This window comes from Sardina pilchardus, chromosome 14, assembly GCF_963854185.1.
Source record: "Sardina pilchardus chromosome 14, fSarPil1.1, whole genome shotgun sequence".
NCBI lineage: Eukaryota > Metazoa > Chordata > Actinopteri > Clupeiformes > Clupeidae > Sardina > Sardina pilchardus.
Genome location: NC_085007.1, coordinates 27,093,157 through 27,114,419, shown reverse-complemented (window position 1 = coordinate 27,114,419; position 21,263 = coordinate 27,093,157). Strand labels below are relative to the sequence as shown.

At 41.8% G+C, this 21,263-nt stretch overlaps 2 protein-coding genes across 4 annotated transcripts; both read right to left on the bottom strand.

Moving 5' to 3' along the window:
• Positions 1-731: 731 nt before the first annotated feature.
• Positions 732-8,532, bottom strand: dolpp1 (dolichyldiphosphatase 1). Its single transcript, XM_062554685.1, has 8 exons — positions 8,425-8,532; positions 6,695-6,795; positions 6,472-6,556; positions 6,239-6,338; positions 5,722-5,820; positions 5,487-5,615; positions 3,416-3,505; positions 732-2,202 (listed from the first exon to the last, which is right to left on the bottom strand). The coding sequence occupies exons 1-8, from the start codon at positions 8,498-8,500 to the stop codon at positions 2,166-2,168; spliced, it is 717 nt and encodes a 238-aa protein (XP_062410669.1). The 5' UTR covers positions 8,501-8,532; the 3' UTR covers positions 732-2,165.
• Positions 8,533-9,726: 1,194 nt separating this feature from the next.
• Positions 9,727-20,195, bottom strand: miga2 (mitoguardin 2). 3 transcript variants are annotated; one of them, XM_062554317.1, is made up of 16 exons: positions 20,074-20,195; positions 18,612-18,849; positions 18,018-18,222; positions 17,394-17,509; positions 17,054-17,174; positions 16,808-16,938; positions 16,221-16,338; positions 15,985-16,091; positions 15,764-15,873; positions 15,554-15,626; positions 15,375-15,461; positions 14,936-15,034; positions 14,529-14,663; positions 14,020-14,073; positions 13,773-13,889; positions 9,727-12,330 (listed from the first exon to the last, which is right to left on the bottom strand). In XM_062554317.1, the coding sequence occupies exons 2-16, from the start codon at positions 18,705-18,707 to the stop codon at positions 12,085-12,087; spliced, it is 1,815 nt and encodes a 604-aa protein (XP_062410301.1). In that variant the 5' UTR covers positions 18,708-18,849; positions 20,074-20,195; the 3' UTR covers positions 9,727-12,084. The 3 variants fall into 3 exon arrangements, with proteins under 3 accessions (XP_062410301.1, XP_062410302.1, XP_062410303.1); XM_062554318.1 differs by having other exon boundaries at positions 20,011-20,134; XM_062554319.1 differs by lacking the exon at positions 20,074-20,195 and adding an exon at positions 19,968-20,063.
• Positions 20,196-21,263: the final 1,068 nt, after the last annotated feature.

Below are 21,263 nucleotides of genomic sequence, written 5' to 3'. Positions count from 1 at the left end.
AGACATTTGACACATTAAGCGCGCCCATGCCGAAGTGACAGGCGATGGTGTGATGGAATGCAGAATATATTCACACGATTCAGAATTCTAGGATTCCATGGTTTAAAAACAAATGCACTTGGCTAGCACTTTGTGTGTAGGTCTACTTAGTTTTATCTCTAATTTGTTCCAACCTGTAAAGTAGGTCAAAGAAAGTGGTGGATAGACTGCTAAATACCAGACACATACTGTATGCCTCCAAGAAAGTCTGTGATATTTGAAGATACTTTCTTTCCTATTCTCAGGCATCCCAACCTGTAAAAAGTAATTTCAGGGAGGTATCCCCCCCACACACACAATCTTTCAAGAATCTTTCCCAAATCTGGTCAAAGTCTGTCAGTATAAGCAGAGAGGGTTAAAGCGAGTAATGAAGGATCTTTGGTATAAGGTAGGCTTTACCTGGAGGCACACAGACACGAGTACCTCGTGTCCAGTCCACGAGTTCTACAGTCCTTGTCACTGAATAAAAGGTGTGTGTGGTGAGCATTTTAGGTTTTAGCATTTAGGCTACATCTCTACAATTGTAGGCAGTGACATTAACTGAATTGCTGTTTGACACCTGAAAGCAGCAAATAGCCTACAAGGTTAGATCTTTCTTAACAGCTTAGAAGTCTGTTCATGATTATCAACACTTATAGCCAAAGAACAGGCTCTCAAAGGATCCATGACTCTCCAAATAAACACATTCTCAATTCTGTTCATGTTTTGCTTTTATTTAGCTTGATATGAATGACACAGAGAAATGAATAGTCTTAAGAACTACACACTCCCAAACTCCCTTTACACAGCCTGTTTCCCAGACTCCATCTCTGGGTTACATAGGCTTCACAGCACAAACACATGCTGCAGTTCACCTGAGGTTTGGGTATATTTTCATTAGTTTTTCTTACTTTTCCTCATGGTTATTTTCAACTGGTGTTTACGTCTTGTCACCAGTAACACTGGTACACTGAACTTATGGGTTGACCTCAAGCACTATATTTCAAATAAAAAGCTAAAACATAAAAAATGATTCCCATCTGTATTTTCTAAAAATAAAAAATAAAAACAAAAATAAAATGCCGTTAAACATAATCCAACTGTGTATTCCTGATGCATTTGTGTTACCAGCTATATGGAATGTCAGAATATTAATCTGTTAGAAGCTCTAGGGGAAAGTAAGATATACAAAGAAATAAAATAAAATGGACAAAAGTGAATCCCCACATCCATCTCCTTGCACAAGAAGACAGGCAGTGTATGAGAGTGTATCCATGTCCTAGGTCTTGCCAGTGAAGACAACAGACCTAGATTCTTAAGGACTGCTTTGAGGACAGACTATTTTCTCCAATCCCCAACAGCAGACCTGTCAGTGTACTTCAGGCAATGAGTCTACTCATCATACGTTCAGGACAGCCAAGCAAAGCCAGTTTGTCCATGACACAGGAGGATATTAAAAGACAGAGGCATATCTCTAAACCGTTGTTGTTGTTGTTGTTAATTCATGGTAACTTTTTTCATTATCATACTTGTAATTTCTGTTCATGTTACATTATTATGTTACTAAACCTTTTATACAATGAGAAAGAAAACCAAACTATCTTTTTCAAAATCTTCAACCCCACGAGAAGACCTACCCCCAAAAGAAATACCCCCCACCCTCTACACAGTTCTCTTAAAAAAATAATAATAAAAAAAAAAAAGTCATGCTGCAATTAACACCTGTCCGTTCCAAACCCACACCCTCCCAAACAAACAAAATACATAGCCCTCAACCCTTACATACTTACTAGTGTGGTTCTGACAAAACTGCACTAATGGTTAAAATATATATTAAATCACTTTCTCATTAAATAGTTTTTGCGTCTTGCACTGTTGGCATGCATCAGAAGGGGTAGGGGAGGACAGGGATGGGGCAAGACACTGCCTGCTGGCATGACGACAGCACTCAGAACAGACAACAGGTCCCGGCAATGTCTTTGGTCCACCTGAGACCACCTGGCCCCCTCTGTGTCTCAAAGAGAACCGTCCTGAATAATATACTCCAGTGTGGTTTTGTTTGTGTAATTGTTGTGTTTGCTTATTGAGTGTGAGTGTGAGTGTGTGTGTGTGTGTGGTCCTTAATTCATCAAACGGAATGCAGCAAATCACTGAATTTTAGTCCCAAGTTTCCGTTGTCTGTTTCTGTAAAGAGAATGATAAAACATAATTGCAACACCAGGTATCCGCCATTCATTCCGACATACCAGCACTCCGACATGGACGTCCAATTGTCGTAGTGGAGGCATGTCTCTTTATGGGAAAAAGTTCCACCACTCCGACATTTCTTTTTGTCATGGTCGCAGTGGCGGTATTTAACTTTTTTTTCAAACAACGTGCCATTCCGACATGAGGTCATTAATAGGCTATTAATGTCATAACTATATCCAATTGTGTAAAATAATAAAGATTCACATTTAAAATGTCATTGTGAAGACTTCTTGATATGGTTATGTGTCTGTTGCGTGCGCGACTCGGGGAGGTGAAAGCAGTTCTGTACATGGCAAGTTCTCATTATTCGCGGACTAAGTGGAGCTAAATTAAGTCATTATTTTGCTGTCTCTTCGTCTGTTTTATGGCCTAGAAGGTTGTATTTGGTATCTGTGGATAGCTCTAGCTCTCTTCTTTTATCTGACATGCAAGCCATATATTTTTGACCACAGTTTCACGAGTAAAGCAAACGAAATAGCGGTAGCCGAAGTTATATGACATTCTTATTTGTTTGTCACTTCGTCTGTTTTTATAACACAAAAGGATCGATGTGTTTGGTATCAATGGAAAGCTCTGTTTCTCCTCTTTCATTTGATATGCGTGTCATGTCTGTGCGATGCCTGGTCCCGGAGTAATTCAAGCGAGAGCCGTGGCTGCGTGGGTGAACGCAGAGCAATAGACTGTAAATATGATATACTTTGATTTAAATTCATATTTATTTTCATACTTGATCGTACAGACACGTGTCTAGTCTCGTTGGAAAGCCCCGGTTCTGCTCTTTCATGCAATATAGGTCTCATCTCGTTGTGACTAATAATCGCGCAGCAATGTAACAGAGAAGAATGGGTGTGTTTTTTGACGCACTTTGCGTCCGTCGGGCATAGGGTCGGTTAAATTGACTTGGAAAAAAATAGGATTTGTAAACTGTCGGAATGGGGGTACTAAAATGTGTCGGATTGGCAGCATGTCTAAATAGCAGCATGTCGAAATAGAGGCATGTCTAAATGGAAGCATGTCGTAGTGGTGGCATGTCTGAGTGGCAGCATGTAACCGAAACACCACATGAACATTGAATAATGCCTGAAATAGGTCACATTATATCAGACGACGACATGAAAACCATTGATTTGCATGTCTGTATCCTCACCTGGCTTCCGAGCGGGTGACTGTGTACTCGAACCACAGAATATTCGGAATAAGACTGGTGTCCCTCACCAGGAAAAATTCTGAGATGGGCCTACCAGAAGAGCATCATAAGTGTAAGATTAGGCCCAAACACATCTATACACACTGTAATGAACAACATTTTACATAACAAAGACATTACATGATAATAAAGACATTTTCTATAACATTTCTCATTGACAATACAGTAAGGCAGAATTTACTCTCCGGTGACCGGAATTCTTTCTTCTCATACAAAAAACCTTCCATTGTTAACATCAGCAACCACTCAGTGTCCAGCTGTGTAGGTCTGTCTGGCCAAGAGGCTATTGAAACCCATTTCCAATGTCCCTAAAACACGAGCATGCAAATGCAATTGATAATCTGGTATAGATGTGTATTTCTCGGAGTAAAGAACTGCTTTAAAAACCTTTATTACCTTCGCCAAGGAGATTATGTTTTCATCGGGGTTTGTTTGTTTGTCTGTCTGTCTGACTGTCTATTTGTTTAGTTTGTTTGTCTGTTTGTTTATTTATTCGCAAGATAACTCCAAAAGTTATGGACTGCGTTTACATGCACTTTAGTATCCTGGTTATGAGCCTTATGGATGGATTTCGATGACATTTTCAGGGAAGGTCTGCAACGACCCAAGGAAGAAACTATTACATTTTGGGAGTGATCTGTATCACCGTCTGGATCCAGGAGGCAGTTATGTTTACCAACAAACTAGGGTTGGGACTTTAGATGAATTTTCATGTTCGACTAATCATAACGTTATTGAACAATTAATCGATTATTTGCTAAATCATGACGTCACATGGCATTCAGAGCCGTGTAAACATTTGCCCCCACCCATCACTCCCACTTGTCCAACACGCACACAATTGATATTAACGATGATATTTAAAAAAAAAAAAAGCCTTTATCAAGAAATAAGTTGTTTACAACAAGTTGTAAACTTTATTTTACAGGGCATTATGCCATCCGACGTAGGTCCTATTTGAACATGTAGGCTAGCGATTGCAACGCTCACTGGTCATCTCCACTGCTGGTTTCGTTTATGGTCGGATGAACATTTTGTTACCTTGCCGGTCGGCCCTTTATCTTATCACTTTTAACTTCACTTGCCGGCAGCTTGCGAGGTAATCGTTCAAACACGGGTTATCCTAGTGGTATATTGCTGATGAAACAATTAAGAGGCTTGATGTCTCGGAATACCAGTTTAATAGCCTTCTTTTCGTTTAACATGGAGATGCTTCACAAAACAGTTCTCCCGCATTCATTAACATAACACACACTTCTCTAACGCTCGCACTTCACGTTGTTCTAATCACAACACTTCCTGCTTACGTTTTACTAGGTAGGCTACCCCGTTCCAATGAGCCCCTAAATAAAGAAGAGGTCCAGCACTTTTACTCGCTCGCTTCATCTCTGCTTGTTTTTGTCGTGCGCGCAAAATACCGGAAAATGTTGCTGTTCTCATATTGCGTGAGACTAAAACAATTATTCATTAGGCATTTATTTTAGTCGAATAAATTCTTAACAAACATTATTCGATATTCGATTATTCATTAACATCCCTACAACAAACCAACAAAGTTGCTAACTTAGTTAGCCACTATGGTTTTGGGAAACGCACCCCAGGTTAGGGGAATATGTTCCTACAGGTACAGAGTTGCCTTGTAGAAGGCTGAAACTATCAACATGCAGGTCAAGTTCAGGATTGCCACCAGTCCTCACTGGGGTAGGAATCTGACAATGGCCACATTCAGTACAAACCAAAGATCATAGTGCACTACGACTATGCGCATAGCGATCTATGATCTTTGGTACGAACAATGTGGAAAATGTACAAAATGGATAGATTTCCATGGGTGTGGTGCGGGGCTACCTTCTATGAAGTGTGTCACTAGGAATTACACTCACGACTACATAAGTAAGTGTCAATGAAAGTGGAAGAGGTTATTATTCAGGTAAGTAGCATCACTTTGTTTTGTTGCTAAATCTGCATCTACTGCTGATGTATATTTAAGTGTAATGTATGTGATGGTTACCAAGCAGCAATCCTGGGGAAGAGGGGAGTCAGCAGCTCCTGGGTGATGAAAAACCAGACCACGGCCACCACACTCCCTGTGACGCCCCCGTAAAGCACTTGCCTTCCGGAATGGTACAACAAGTAGACCCTAAACACATTGCACACACACACAATACAAAATTTCAACACAAATGATCCACCAAGGGACAAAAAGGCATAGACGTACACAGCTGAACTCACACACTCTTTCTTACCTGCTGTAACACACAGCCAAGGCTATGCTCAGTAAGATGATAGACAAGACGTGTCTCCATAGCAATTCCACACATCTAGCATTGTTGGTCTGATGCATTCTAAAGATCAATTAGAAAGGAAGAGTTTCAGCTTTTCCAAATAACTTGTTAAATCCAAAGAAAGCTGGGCCACATCAAAAAAGACAGTGGTCTAGTAAACACTAAGAAATGACACCAGAAATTAATCGTACACATATGGTCCTGAAGGTCATTATTCTGTCGTATTTTTTTTTATCTATTGATACTCTTGTGGCTACTACATTATTTCTGATTTCACTCAACTGATATAACTGATTATGTAAAATACCTCTCAGGCAATAGTTTAATTACAATGTACTTAAACACATTATGTAGTCATAATGAATAGCACTGAGGAAAAATAAAAGTGCACCCTGATTACTCAAGACAACTTTCACATGGAACATCCTGTCCAGTCAGAACAAACAAGGAAGCTTTTGCCAAAATAACCTGCACTCACCTTAAATAAAGAAAAAGAAAAAAGTAAACAACAAAAAACCAGATGAACTGCGCATGACTGGATGGCATGCCATACTCTGTGTTTAGGGTCGCATGGGCACCTGAGGAAGAGGATAGAGGAGAGCAAAAAAACACCTTTTCAATGCATTCATTGAAACATTTTCACCAAGATGATATGTAACTTGAGCATATATGAACTGATTCCATCTGTAGGTGAGCGGGAAGGCGTCTCACCCCCACAAGGGCGTGGCTCCTGCAAGATGTGCTTCAGTAGCCAGTTAAGCCCCTCATTTAGTATCAATCCCCCAAAGAAGGAGATCTATAGAGACATTGGACATGTGTTATTGAAAGCGCAAGCATTCAGTCAAGGGCTGAGAGACTGTACAAGTCACAATATAGCTATATGTGTTGTTTACAAACCAACTGAGCCAAAATGACATTAGGGAAAATAACTTACCGTATGTAGTTCTCGCTTGAAGACTATGAGTGTCACAAAGCCCACCAGGATAGCAATGGGGAGCAAGCTAATGTACGCCAACACCTGGCCTGTCAGATCACCTGTAACAACAAAAGAGCTGGCAGGTGGGCTTAATGTTCCACAACACACAAGACATTTTAGGACAGTTATGCCCTGTCATTAGCAGCAAACCCACTGTTCCAGGAAAGACAGGGCTATACAAAGCTTACAGGTCTGAGGCTGGCGGGTTTTGTTGGCACGTAACAACATTGAGACAATTAATCAATTCTTCCCCGTTGTGATACCTCACAAACCTGCTCATAACACCTGCAGAAGTCTTGCTACTGTAATGTCTTTTATGCATTAACGTTCATATGGTGCTGCTGACTGCCAATCATGTCTGAGTGCGAGTTGCGGAGAAGAGTTCCTCTGAATGCAACGCTGTCTGTATGTGTATCCACCATAGACATAACAATAGTTCATGGCGTCTATGGTATCCACAACCTGCTTGCTCTGCCAGTTAGCCAGCCCAGTTAGCCAATCAAACCTGTAGTAACTGACTTTAATCAAGATGCGCGGACAATAAATTGGCTAACTAGGCGTAATATAATGGATTCACCAATAAGGCAGCTTTTACCTGTGAATGTTTACTGAGTTGTGTTTACGTTATTGTGATTAACATTGCACATAGCTTGTAATATTAACTTACTCAAGCATTGTATGTCTTAATATGCATGCCCAACTGGTATCGTGCTATTTTAGAGGATATATTCAGAGGAGATAAGAACACTTTACACAAGTACACCAAGATGGAAGTAGAAGCTTTAACATGTCGAGACTTTTGCATTTTGGTTGCGTTAGCCGGTTAGCACCAGTTCACAGTGGCTTCCCGTACTATTGTAACACATTGCGCATGTGCCAAGCACAGAAATTGGCAGCTGACGTTACATTCAGTATGTTAAAGCGTAGCCACGACTGATGGATCGATACGTCTACGCGTAACACAGCGAGGGCAAAGATCAGTATGTTTTGAAAAGCTCCAAGTTCAGTTGTACGAAAACTTAAATGCTATTTCACTGGAGGGATATCAGTATGTGTGCGCGCGCACACACACACTTGTAAAACATTTAACATGACTGCATCTCAGCTGCTCAAGACCAGTGAGGCAAACTCAATCCTGGAGTTGGCCATTCAAACCATACAGTATCTTTAAGGTTTTCTTTTTGGAGCGAAGTCAAATTATTTATTTAAACATATGTCTAAAAGAGCAACCACTTAGAGAGAGAACTAAGACTTATTTGCACTCTGTAGAATCAAATGCTTGAAAATGCCATCACCTACACGTTAGGATGTAACATCCACAATACCTTCAGCGCTCTGCGTAGTGCTAAATGGGATGTAGAAACAATGAGGGCACCATGACTGATGATAAACAACGAATTAAGCGGATTAATGGTTAACATAGTCGATCACGATTTAGTATACACTGCATGTTCGACCTGTATTTGTGCTGCAATCCTCTTAAAGCAGACGTGGGGATGATATCCCGAACAAGCCCATTCCCTGCGGACCGATGCATGCACTGTTCCCTATTTCTCACTATTTGGCAACTAGCAGTGGTCGTGTCCATTCAACCGAAAAGCGAAGCGCGCCGTGGTTACAGAAAACAATGCATTGCACAACGATGTAACTGGATTCAAATACCACTGAAATACAATAAATTGACTTACCAGCAGGATACTCAACATGAGTTAACGATATTGGCCGCCATCGAGGCGGTGCCGAGCACTGTTCTTCGGCCGCCATCTTACCCGGACACCGGGTAGCGGGATTGACGAATGAAAATGTCACGCTGAACAACCTGCAGCCAATCACAACACACAGGCGCGGTTATGCTTTTCAATCATTCAGCATGCAGAATCGGTATGAAAAAAGTAACGCATGCACAAGATCAGCCATCCAATAAGATACGTGTTGGGGAGGGGCACCGTCCAGTTTAGGCTACTGTCCCATGTCTGCTATGGTTTTTTTTTTTTTTTTTTTTAATGCTTTATTGAACAATTCAGCACAACCCATGTCTGCCATGTAATTATTATTATTTAAACGAATAAAGATCATCCAGTTTTAAAAAAGGCCTCATTCATTTTTTAATTAAAAAATATATTTTTTTAACAAAGACCCTTGAACATGGCTGGAATCCTTGACCTCTCTCCATCTGCCCTGCATAAATCTTCCACCATACAGAGGAATTGTCCGAAATTGTATACTGGACAATATGGGGGCCGTTGAATAGACCCTGCCTACTTAAATAACATGTTCAAACTAATTCTGTTACGTATTATTCAGCAAGCTTTGAAGATGATAAGAAGATGGTTTCCTCATGTAGATAATCCTGGAAAACCGAGCAGAACAAGTTTACCAACAAAATGAATTAAACATCTGTCTTGAAAGTCAAAACCTCCTGGTCTTGTCCAGTTGCCAGTTGATAGCACAGGCAAAATCAAATCCCTTCTCTGCAAAGCCAGTCAACTGCTTGTATGCATACAAAAGAAACTGTTGAATTTTTGCTATCAAAAACTACACCAGTTTTGCCTTCATCTCATCTCAGTTCTCACAAGTCTTATAAAACACATGTATACTGAATATATGGCCCCACAAAGCTTGGTAAGGCAATGGCCACCATTAGCTACAATGTACAAGTTGGGGAAAGTCACAAATAGGTGGTGTCTGTGGTAATGTATCATGTGAGCAGTCAGCAAGGTCTTCCATCAGTATGTTAAAACATTCCACCGTTCACAGCTCTCTGCAAGAGACTGTTCAACCAGTTTTCTCCAGGTGTGACATGGTTGACCAATTGTGGCTACACAAACACTTTTTTTTATCAGACTGCAAATCAACTTTGATACCTTTTTTCTAAACGGCAATATCAAGATATTTGCTTAAATAAATACATTTGCAGTAAATCTTTTTTTTTCTTCTGAAAGGGGCTCTCTAATCTGACTCTATGTCAAAAACATTAGCACACTCATTGGTAGCTTGGGAGAAGGCATGATTATATTTCATTATGAAAACAACAAAATACCAGTTCATGAAAGTAACAATGTCAACATTTTTGCTCTGGCATTGCTGAAGAAAAAAGGTATACAACAAAGGCATTTACACAATCCTTGCACACATACACAGATTCAAGAGGAAACACTGCAGATTTTTATCTTCATATCATCAACAGTGAACAACCTATGTGTGTTCATGCATTTTCAATTTTTTGGGACAGCCTCTGAAAAAAGCCTTCCAAATGATGTGCCATTAGAGACAAAGGTACATTGGCTTCATTACAGTATCACAAGAACCAATACCCTGCTAGGCCTTTCCTGTGAAGTGATGCTTCCCTCTACTTGATGGAAAACCACCGTGGTGCCTTTTCCCTGCTGTGATTATACCAGTGATGGGGCGATCTCTGGAGCATCAATGCAAAAAAAGAGGTCAGTTAACTGTAAGGTCAAGTTTTTGTTGATTTAAGGATTAGAATTCTAGTTTTGAACACAGACTTTATGATCAGAACATAGCCTATTGCTCATTTAACTCCACGGATGCAACCCTCTGGTAAATCCTCCTGACATTCTCCTCTCCTGATAGCCTCATATGGTAGACTTACTTTACATACAGTATTAGGCTGAGTGCAATCATTAACTTAGTCAACTGAGCCTTTCAGATTTCAGATAGGCCAACATTACCGGCTGACCTACTGTGTGCCAGAAATGGCTCGACACAAAATGTAAAAAAAAAAAAGTAAAATCACATAAAATCACAATGGATAACACCGACACTGTGTGCGATGTTCCTACTTCATAAAGTGCAATAAGGAGCAGAGGCAGAGCCAGCGGGTGTCAGCAACAAACACATTACAGATCAGAAGGCATTTTGGGGAAAAGAAACGATAACATATTAAGACGTCCTGTCAAAAATGATGATTATATTTACAGTTAAGTGACCAGGTCTACGACGACTGCAGCCATTTTCACAGGCAGAGGGACACGCTCAATGCCATTTTGTCCCTGCCCCATCAAGGAGAACAGAGGCCAGTGGGTGTGCACACTGGCTATGTGACTGCATGTATGCAATGCTCCCACAGCTGCACAATGGTCAAGTGTGAAAGCGTAGCTCACAAATGGAAGTAGGAGGAAGTTACAGTATGTGTGTGTGGGTGGGAAAAGAGTGGTGACTGGTCTGAAGGTGTGTTAGCAGGTGAACGAGATAAAGGGAGAAAGACAAACAGACCAAAAAACAACCAAACAGTTGAAACACAAAGGGTGAAGAAATAATCGGGAAGAGCAGTAAGCCAGATAAAGTTTCAAAACGCGACATTGAGTTGTCACAGCGATGTGATTGCCCTAGTCAGCCGATTCAGATTTAGAGGAGGAAACCAACCTCGCACACACGCACACGCACACACTTATCAATACACCCAAACTCCCAACACTCCTCCATCCCAGAATGCATCGGTGAGAGCAGGTAACGTAAGAGCATGATGCAATGACTCATCACTCCTCACATGCCACTACTAACAGCTACTCTCCTCAATTAATTCTGGGAAATGTCCCTTTCAATTAAAAAAAATAGGATAGTGCCATCGGTATCATGGAATAAATAACCAAAGCTCAATCATTAGTAATCCATACCCTTCACACCATTACTTCAATTTGGCCAAAACTTGGGTGTGGTACCCCAACCACCCGACACCCATCCACCTTTCAACCACATACTATTGCATTCAGTGATGGTATATGCAATAACACAAACAAACAAATATGCATACATTTACACACACATAAATACAAGATTGATAATATTAAAACTGATATTCAAGACACATTTTCCCCCAACAGTTCAAAACCCAAAGAGGAACACACACCATCTTGTTCACACATGTTTACACCCACAGGTGTATACATGCATGTGACAGTGTGTGTGTGTGTGTGTGTGTGTGTGTGTAGGCAAGGGATCAGGATCAGATATCAGAGCATCAGTTAGCCTTGGTTCTCAGGTACATCTACTGCTTCAAGAACAAGGGATGACTTTAAGGGGTCTATCTGGACTGTGCAGGTCTGGACAGGTTGTCCAGTTTGTAGGGCTGGTTTAACAGGTTCGGTTTGCTAGGGTTGGTTTAAGGTAAAGAGCTGGTTAAGAAGGTCCGGTTCACAAAACTTTCCTTTGTGGGATGGTCCTGGCTACAGAGGTGACCTGAAGTCCAATACAGTCATTCTACTTCACAGATCCAGCTAGCAGAGCTGGTTCAGAGGGTCCGGTATGCAGTGCTGGTTTCGAGGTATTGTTTGCACAACCAGTCTGGACACGCTGCAGTGGCCCAGGACACGACCACAGTCCAACTCTCATTCATGTGTGGTGTCGGAGTTGACTTGTTCTTTGTCTAGGTCTTGCTCCAATGTTGGGCTGTGTGTATTGTTGCTTGGTAATGCACCATTGGATGCAATCAGGCTATCTATGCCCAGGTAGCCAAGGAGGATGTCACTGCGGCGGTGCGAGAGCCTGAGGAGGTCTTCGGCCAGGGATGGACAAGAGACGAAACGCACTTTGTCGTGATCAAACATGTCTTTGAGGTACTGCAGCACTTGTTGCTGTGGACATACACAAACATTGCAATGGTCAGTTTCATTGGCCCTGACTCATGATTAGTAAGTGGGAATTAGGCTTGCTTGAGAATATCAGCATTTCTTTAAGGTCATTTATTCACCCACTTCCCCCACATTAGAATGATAATGATTTCTGTAGCCTAACTTAATAAGTACACATTTATCTGAGTCTGTCCCATTAATACTGTAGCTTTTCGGACACGCCACATTTTGGTTAGCAGTTCAAGTCTAATTGAAGTAAAAGTACATTTATGCCGCTGAGGACATATTGCATCCAGGGCTCTAAATTAACACCCGCCAACCCGCCAACCCGCCAAATGCGGGTAAAAATTCATTTTGGTGGGTATGAAAAAAACCTTACTAGCCACTTTGGCTGGTGGTGAGTGATAGAAGAAAATTGTGTCCTGATTAGAACGGTATGACGGTGCAGTCGGCACCCCACCGAGGGCCGCAACAAACTTTCAGTTTTGCACCTGTGGGCTGCGGGACTGCCATCAGGGGTGTCCAAACTACGGCCCCCGATGCACCTCAATGCGGGCCGCCGAGCATGCATTAGTTTACCGGTATAATAAATACGGCCGGCCACGCACTAGGTTATCATTGTCTGTTCGCTATTTTTTCCCAGCAACGATGTTGTGGTTAACATAAAGTAATGCTTTACACTCTTCTTAGAGAACGTTTACAATGTCAATATCAAAACAGCATGTTACATAGAGATGATGGGCTACTCTTTGAAATCTCTGCAGCAAATCTAATTTGCGTTATGTTAGGCTACTAATAACGTTACTCATAACGTAATTGGGAACGTGTTTGAATGCGCATGAAAGGGAGAGAGAGCACAAGCTGGCTTGTCATTGTGATAACTGATATCTCCTTTTTATAAGAAACGTAAAAGAAATACGCAAAGACAACAGTAGTTAGGCCTACACTACTGAAGTGAAAGGTAAACTGTCACGAGTGGAGCCAGTAAGAGTCTTAAAGTGACAGTGCACCATGAATGCATTGCAACGGCATCATATTAACCGTATTTCTTAACAAATGTATTTTCTACAACAAAATAACTTTCTCATTATTATAATTTAAATAATTCTATATGTTAATAGGTCAATATCTAATGGGTTGTGGAGAACGGAAAAAAAAGAATGTGGTGGTGGTTGGGAGGTTTGGGGTGTGTGAGTGAGTGGTAATGTTATGGGCATGTCTAATTTTGGTCAGAAAAAAATGGCTAGTTGAATTTCTGATTGGCTAGTAAGAAAAAAGATCTACTAGCCAAGTTGGAAAAGTTAATTTAGAGCCCTGATTGCATCTATAGGACCCCCTCCATAAACCCATATAATCCCACTTATAGAAGACCACCAACTCAAACAGTCACAGAGCAAACACACACACACACACACGCAGTTGTATGAGAGGGATGAGGAGCCCACCTTGAAGATAATGCACACCTCACTCAGGTGCTGCCTGGGCCCCAGGAACCCAAAGGCAAGAACTGGACTGACGTGTTCCGAGATGGAGTAGAAGTGGGAAATAAACCCATCCGGGACCTGAACAATCACAGGAAATGTAAATGCCATGCTGAAACTGTATGGAGCAAGTAGGTGTGTGTGTGTGTGTGTGTGTGTGTGTGTGTGTGTGTGTGTGTATTAATTGTAGCTTACAACCTCATTTACTCACCATCAGTAAACGCCTCTTAGCCTTCAGTACAGACCAACAAGCTGTGGCAAGAGCCTACAACAGGGAGAAACACATTAACTATGGGCCTTGGCTATTTTCAGGGCAATGTTACAACCTACAACCTTAAATCTTGTTTCAGGACAGTCTAGGCTACACATATCTGAAGATGTATAACAATACAGATTGTAGAGGAATTTGTGAGCTATTGCAATGAGAATGAATGGGTGTGAAGATCAATTACATGTCATGCAAAATCAAAAAGTTTATTTTCTCGCAAACTCAGAGCAATCACAGCAACTAGCAGCTAATACCATTGATAAGCTGAAGTTATGCGGCTTCATGTGATACTCATGTGCTATTTGTGTGTTGAGAACTCGTGAGTAATTCAACAGAGACTAATGGGTGTGTGAATTTGGACACACTAAGCCTGATGCCACCATACAGTTAATCCCTCATCCTATTACTTTAATGGTCCACCAAAAGTGTGTCAAGTCAAGCAACACACTTACGGTTTCTTTAAAGCTATCAGATAGCCAACGGTTCCTCAAGACAGCAACAACGGATGAAGGGGGACTTTCAAGGTCCTCAAAGGCATCCATTAAAATGAAGTCCAGAACAATGTCAAAGAAGTTCATACACACCACCTGCATTCAGAGGTAAGTACATAAGTAGAAATGGATGAATAAGCTATTGTTATGACCTCCAATACACCATCTGTAATTATTGGTAAAAAATAGACATACAATTTGACTGCAGCTATGTATACAACTGAAAAGTACAGTTATTGTTTATTAATTAGCAAAGCCTCCTAACACGGCAAAAACCCACATTCCCACTTTCTTTTCAAAAGATACACATTAGTCTCTCCATTAGACATAACTCTGAGTGAGGCGGTCTGAAACAAAACTGCACTGACCCCTCGTCCTTCTAACTCCATCTTGGTAGTGGGCCAGGTCTCCTCCCTTTGGGTATAGAGCAGCATCTCCTCATAACTCTCCAGGAAGGCCTTTGGACTCTGGAGACACACAAGAGGAGAAAGGGTTAAGGCATACCACCAGACTCAGTGGTCGGACCCTTGCTTTTCCAACAGTACATATCACTTTTTATGACATGACAAACAAGACATGAGAGTGAGCGAAATTGTAGTTTATCTCAAACACTTACTTGAGTTACTTGAGGAGCACAATCTTATTCCTATGTTCCATTGTGGCGCAACTCATGAATACAAATACCAATCTATTACACCTCATTTTTAGCATTCATTTCAATGATCCACTTAGGTGATTATGTCGCTGACTGCAAAGAAATAACGAAACACAGAGAAACAAGGACAGAGTGACCTCATCCATGTTCACCTTATTGGCTTTGGCCATGAGTCCAGAAATCATCTGCTTCCCTGTCTCTACGAAAAACGTCCGATGGGTCTCATCAACAAGGAGAGCCTACACACAACACAAACCCAGAGTAAGATGGCTATATATGTTTACATGTACATATATCAACATCCACAAAAAGAGACACTTTGTCTGATTACCTCAAATGCCTGTCTGATGCAGTGTAGTTTGGCTAGAAAGTCATGGTCACTATAGCACTCCAACAATTCTGTCCTAGGGAACAAAACAGACAGGGGTTGGTCAAGAGTATATAAGGTTTTCCTACTGAATGCCTGGAGTGAACATACATTCTCCATTAAAGGAATGGCTGCCTTGGTATGTGGATGATTTGCTGGCCAATGAGGGCTCACCTGAGGGATCTGCAGACCACATTGTTCTCGCGCACCTGCTCCAAAGCCTCCTCATACAGTGCAGATGGTCGCAGGGGCTGATATACACATTCCTCTAGAGAATCAAACCACTACACACACACACACACACACACACACACATAAATCAACTGAGTAGCATAAAACACAGGAGTGAGAGGGCGAAAGAGAGAGAGACAAATGGGACAGGTTTAAGAGCTAACCTCTGCGGCAGAGAAAAAGGACTCATCCGATGCAATTGTTGTGGCATCGTCGTCATGTAATCGACTGGAGATCTCGATGTTTGGCAATATCAGCGTTCCTTCACTCTCTGAAGAGCACAGGCAAACACGACAACACACATACACACACAAAGAAAATAAATATCAGAAAATAAACATGTGCATGATCTACTTTATTTGATGCGGTATTTTGCCTGTGTGTGTGTGTGGTCACATACCTAGATCAGCAAGCAGGCTGTCAGGAGGGATGGTTGAGCCGAAGTCTTCCTGCAGGTTGTAGGCTCTGTGCAGCAGGGTCTCAAGCTTCTGGGCAAACTGTGTGTTTCGCATCTCAATCTGGCATTGAAGATTTACACACATAGATAAGGACCAAGCAGCATGTGTTCATACCAACCATATATAGAGGTAGCACATGGACCTTTAACAAATCAATACTAGTCATACAACTAATACCTTCCAGGCACTGTGTTATCTAGTTATTGTACTACTTACTAAGTACTAAGTACTGACTAACTATGGCTTAATAAACGTAGCCTTATGCTATAACCTTCAGTCAGAGTGCTGTCTACAACTGAACAGAGACTACTGTCACAATTGAAATCATGCTCGATAAACAAGCAATCTAAGTCAGTATGGTCCTCTGAAGAAAAATATATGAAGTGTATTTGTGGTTTCTATGTGTCCACAGTCTACTTCCTGTAGGGTACAGCTATAAATCAATGCATAAGATGCAATCTGAATTTTATATACTTGTTGTGAAGGGGTAAGGTGAATGTGAAGGTTTTCTGTATTTTTGTGTCATTACTGGAAATGCATTTGCTGCCCCCTGCAGGGCCAGGCTGTTACTGCTAGAAGAGTCATTCCGTGAGCGAGAGCGATGCCGGATGTTCAAGGCCAGTTCCCATTTCTGCAGAGCCTCCTCAAACAACTCCATACCTAGGAACAGAAAAAAAGAGAACGCTCAAGTAGTTTCAATTTTTGTCACGGTGACATCTCAATTCACATGGACATGCATGTAAATAAATAACGGATATATCTATGGATTATATACCCATAAGGTAAAGGTTCTCTGCATTGACATCCTCTATTACTCCCGATTCTTCGGCTAGAGCTGCCACCTCCAAAGGCATTGACTGACTGGGCGAAAGGTTGGGAGAAGTAGGTACACGCATCTAACAAAAACAACAACAACAACAAAAAAAACATTTGTACTAATGAGACAACCTTGTACATGCTGAAAAGCTACAATAGAACAATGGCCCACAAAACCAACCACATTAGACAAGCTAAAGCATGTGTGTGGATGTGTCAGGGGCCATTTGTGTGTGTGTGTTACCTGCAGAAGAGATACTGTGGCACTGAATGAGTGAGTGTGTGAGAGAGTGACCTACTGAGGCGATGCTGTGTGAGGAACTGGAATGCTTGCTGGGCGCCAGGGAGGAGATGCTGCTCACGGTGTCCTGGCTGCGAGTGCTGGGGCTCATAATCTGGCGCCCCGGTGCAGACCCTAACACAAGCACCCAATATATTACACACAACCAACCATAACACACAATGATACTGCCATAGCGAACAAACCTGTGAAAACATGTGGTTACCACCTAACAATACTGACTACAATGGATTAAATTACACATCATGTTAGGGAGGGAGGTCTTTTTTTAATTTTTTCAACAAATCTCAACTACAGGAATGAGAAGAGATGATTGTGTTAAAATTACATTTACACTAATTTCCAGTAGCCACTCAATTCTCTCTCTAAACACCACACGCTCTGGATGACGCTTGTGTGTCAGTGATGTTAACATCAGTTCAGTGGTTCAGAGTTCAGTGGTTATTATTATGATATCAACCCTCCAAACAATTCAAACGCCCAGAAGAAACACAATCAAGATTTGATCAGTAGTGGACTGCAGTGCTCCCTCAATCCTCGGGAGATCCTAGGACCATAGCACTGATGGTTCCATGATACAACACTAGTTCATGACATTAAACAAATTGTTGAGCAAACTGACCTCTCTTCAGGGAGGTGGGCCGTCCCGAGCGGATCAGCTCCGGTATGGGCACAGTCTTCTGGGCATCTTTAGACCCCAGCTGTTTCCGCTTCCTGCCACGCCGTTTCAAGTGGTGGGCAGTCAACGCCAGGGCTACACTGCCCAGTGCGGTGGCGAACAGAACCTTCTTCAGGCTGGGAGAGAGGCGCAGCTGAGAGAAGATGGACTGGAAGAGGGGGTGGTGGTGGTGAGACAGGAGAGGAGAGAGTAGTGGAGCCATGAATGGGAGCAGGGAGACAGGAACAGGGAGACAGGAAAGAGGGGAGATTAGAGCCAGGTTAGAGGTTTCGAGGCGAGAGTGCGAGAGTGTGAAAGAGGCAAATGAAATGGATGAACAATTAACACAATGATAGCTACTTCTTTTAGCACGTCGAGGACAAGGAGGTTTTATGAGGTGTGTAAGAGAGACATGGAGCATTAAAAACAGAATTTCCATATTTGTGAGGCTGTCTGCTATTGACTGACTGATGTGGCCAGAAGAAACCTTTCTCTGTCTATCTATATGTATGAGTATGTGCATGTGCATGTGCATGTGTGCATAGTGAGTAAACTCACCTGGCCAAAGGTTGAGTAGAGAAACACCGGAATCTCAGCCACCGTCATAGCCAGGGCCTGCATGATGGACATGCCCTCAGCTTGTCTCAGAGACATCTCAGCTCACACCTTCCTGCCACGCCAGCACTCCTTGAGGCCTGACCCTTAAAAGGGTTGGTATTCAGCTTGGTTGTCGGTCACTGCGTTGCCTGTGGCTCTTCACTGGGCCCTTGCCTTCATTTTACCAATATTGCCGTTCCTACGGAGCAACAAGATGACTAACTGTGAGTGGCATCACAAAGGAGGAACAAAGGACATTATACTAAAGTGAGGTGAACCACACACGCTATGTGTGTGTTTCAGTTAGATCTCAAAGCCCTGTTTGTCAACTGTGGAACATGAGTACCTCAGAGCACATCTGAGACAATGTTATCTAATCAGTGAGCGTTGTGCAAATATTTCCTCGTAATGACTTTTCAATTAGGCATCACAGTGGCATATTCCACCCACCTGAAGTCACCTGAACATGTCTGAAGCAACAACACCAAATGTCTGTCCAGTCCAAAAATTAAACAACATTTAAATGTAATGTCAGAACTAAGTACTCATTAACGAACTCTTATCAGTCACTGAAATGTGACCGCATTGCTCCCTACATACTGTATGTGATAACAATCTTCCTAACAAACACCTCGATGGTCCATCTCAGCATGCCCTTGGTCAACGCAGACAACTAATAGCAAAAATGCCTTTAAAACACTATGATTTAATAAAACCCACTCCGATTATGCTTAACGTAGAAGTTGAGTGAACAGGACGGCCACATGACACCGGTACAGCTGCTGCATGGTGCTCACTACAGCAAAGATCAACGCAATGACATTGGCACAGCAACCACGTAAAGTTGGCTAGCAAGCTAGCTAGCGTCAACTGTAAATCACAGACGAGTGATTGATAAATACTTGACCCAGTTTGATGTAATGTATATAAACACCGAAGTGAACAATCCTGATGTGACTTAACATCTATGACCATTAACTATCAAAGTTAGCGTCAAGTGTAACCGTACAGGCGTTAGCCATAACCTAATGTTAGTTGAAAGGGGATATTGCCGCCTAGCTAGCAAGCTCGCGGTTGATAATCGGCAACTCCGCTTTCACGCCAGTTACTATCAATCGGCCACCTATTTTGATATTCGCAATGTTACACTAAGAAATACAACATATTAACTTCCAAATGCTCTGTTTTCAATGCAGGTCTTGTACATGCTAGTTCGCTAACTAACTAGCAAACTGAGCTAGCTATTAGCCAAATCACGTTGCCTTGCTACTCTAACGTCAACTCACGATAATGTCTCATAATGGTACTTCTGTTTACCTTTCACTTAACATGATTTACAAATTAAGTACACATTACTCACTTTGCCTTCCCGTTCATCTAGTACAGTAGAAGGGCATCTTCCCAGAGCGTCTCACACACTAACCTATGATTCCAGATGAGGAGTTGAATCCACGCGATGCTGTCTACTCGTTGACAGATTCCAGTGTCTACCAATGAGAGCTCGAGATCTGAAGACTGGAACGCGACAATGTTGCTGAATGACCAGTAGGATGGATGAATTTTGCTTTCTCTCTGAATGTGCTGCGCGGCTGCAAGATGCCAAGATGCATCCATTGACCTCTCTGACCTACTTGTCGGACCTAATATAATTGGATGTAGGCTACACCTGATCTTCTTTATAGAGAGCCGAAGTCACGCCCTTCTACTTCCGGTCTATGGGACCTATTTTACGATTTTTTATGCATGGGAGTCAATGGAGAGATAACAATTATTTTTTGGTCCCGTTCGAGTTGGACCGTGCATTTCACATATGATGTGTGGGAATTTAAAAGATAATTTTTCACATTAATAAAGTTCTGTTTTTCATTAGACTTTAAAAGTTATCTAAGTTTTGTGCGAATCCGTTCAGTGGACTACATTTTCTCGTCTCAAACGATGCACGTCACCAACTGAGCCACCAACTAGCAAACGAGAGGCTGGCTAGTTAGCTAGCTATTATGCTAGTTAACGGTTACATCTTGCTGCCAGCTAAGTCACTTAACAGTAGTGTTTGTACAGTCTATGAATGAAATACAACTTATCTGATGTGTTTAATCCTCTGACTCATGATATTTTCATCGGCAAGGGGGAAGCTCAAATAAGACCTGTTGCTGGCGCCCGTGGCTGTGAATTGGTCTAACGTCACTAACGCGACTGATGTGTTTGTAGTCGTTGGAAACACGATATTTCACAATGTTGTAATTCACTAGTTACGACATACTTTTCAAATGTCTTTACATGAAAAATTGTCATTAAAATTGACAAACATCATATGGGTAATTCAAGGCACAAGACAATCGGGACCAGAAAATAATTTATATTTCTCCATTGACTGCCATTGAAAAAAAATCCAAAGATAGGTCCCATGGAGGCAATCGGAAGGGGCGGGACTTCGGCTCTCTATTAGGGCTGTGTAGTTTGATGTATCGGTAAAACTATACTGTGATGATTGGCATTATTTTCAGTAAAACTGCTACATGCAATTTAACCAGGTTGTCACTTTAAATTATGGGTCATTATGATGATGCTGAATAAGTAGGCTAGGCCTAACCGGTCCGATAAAATTCAGATCAA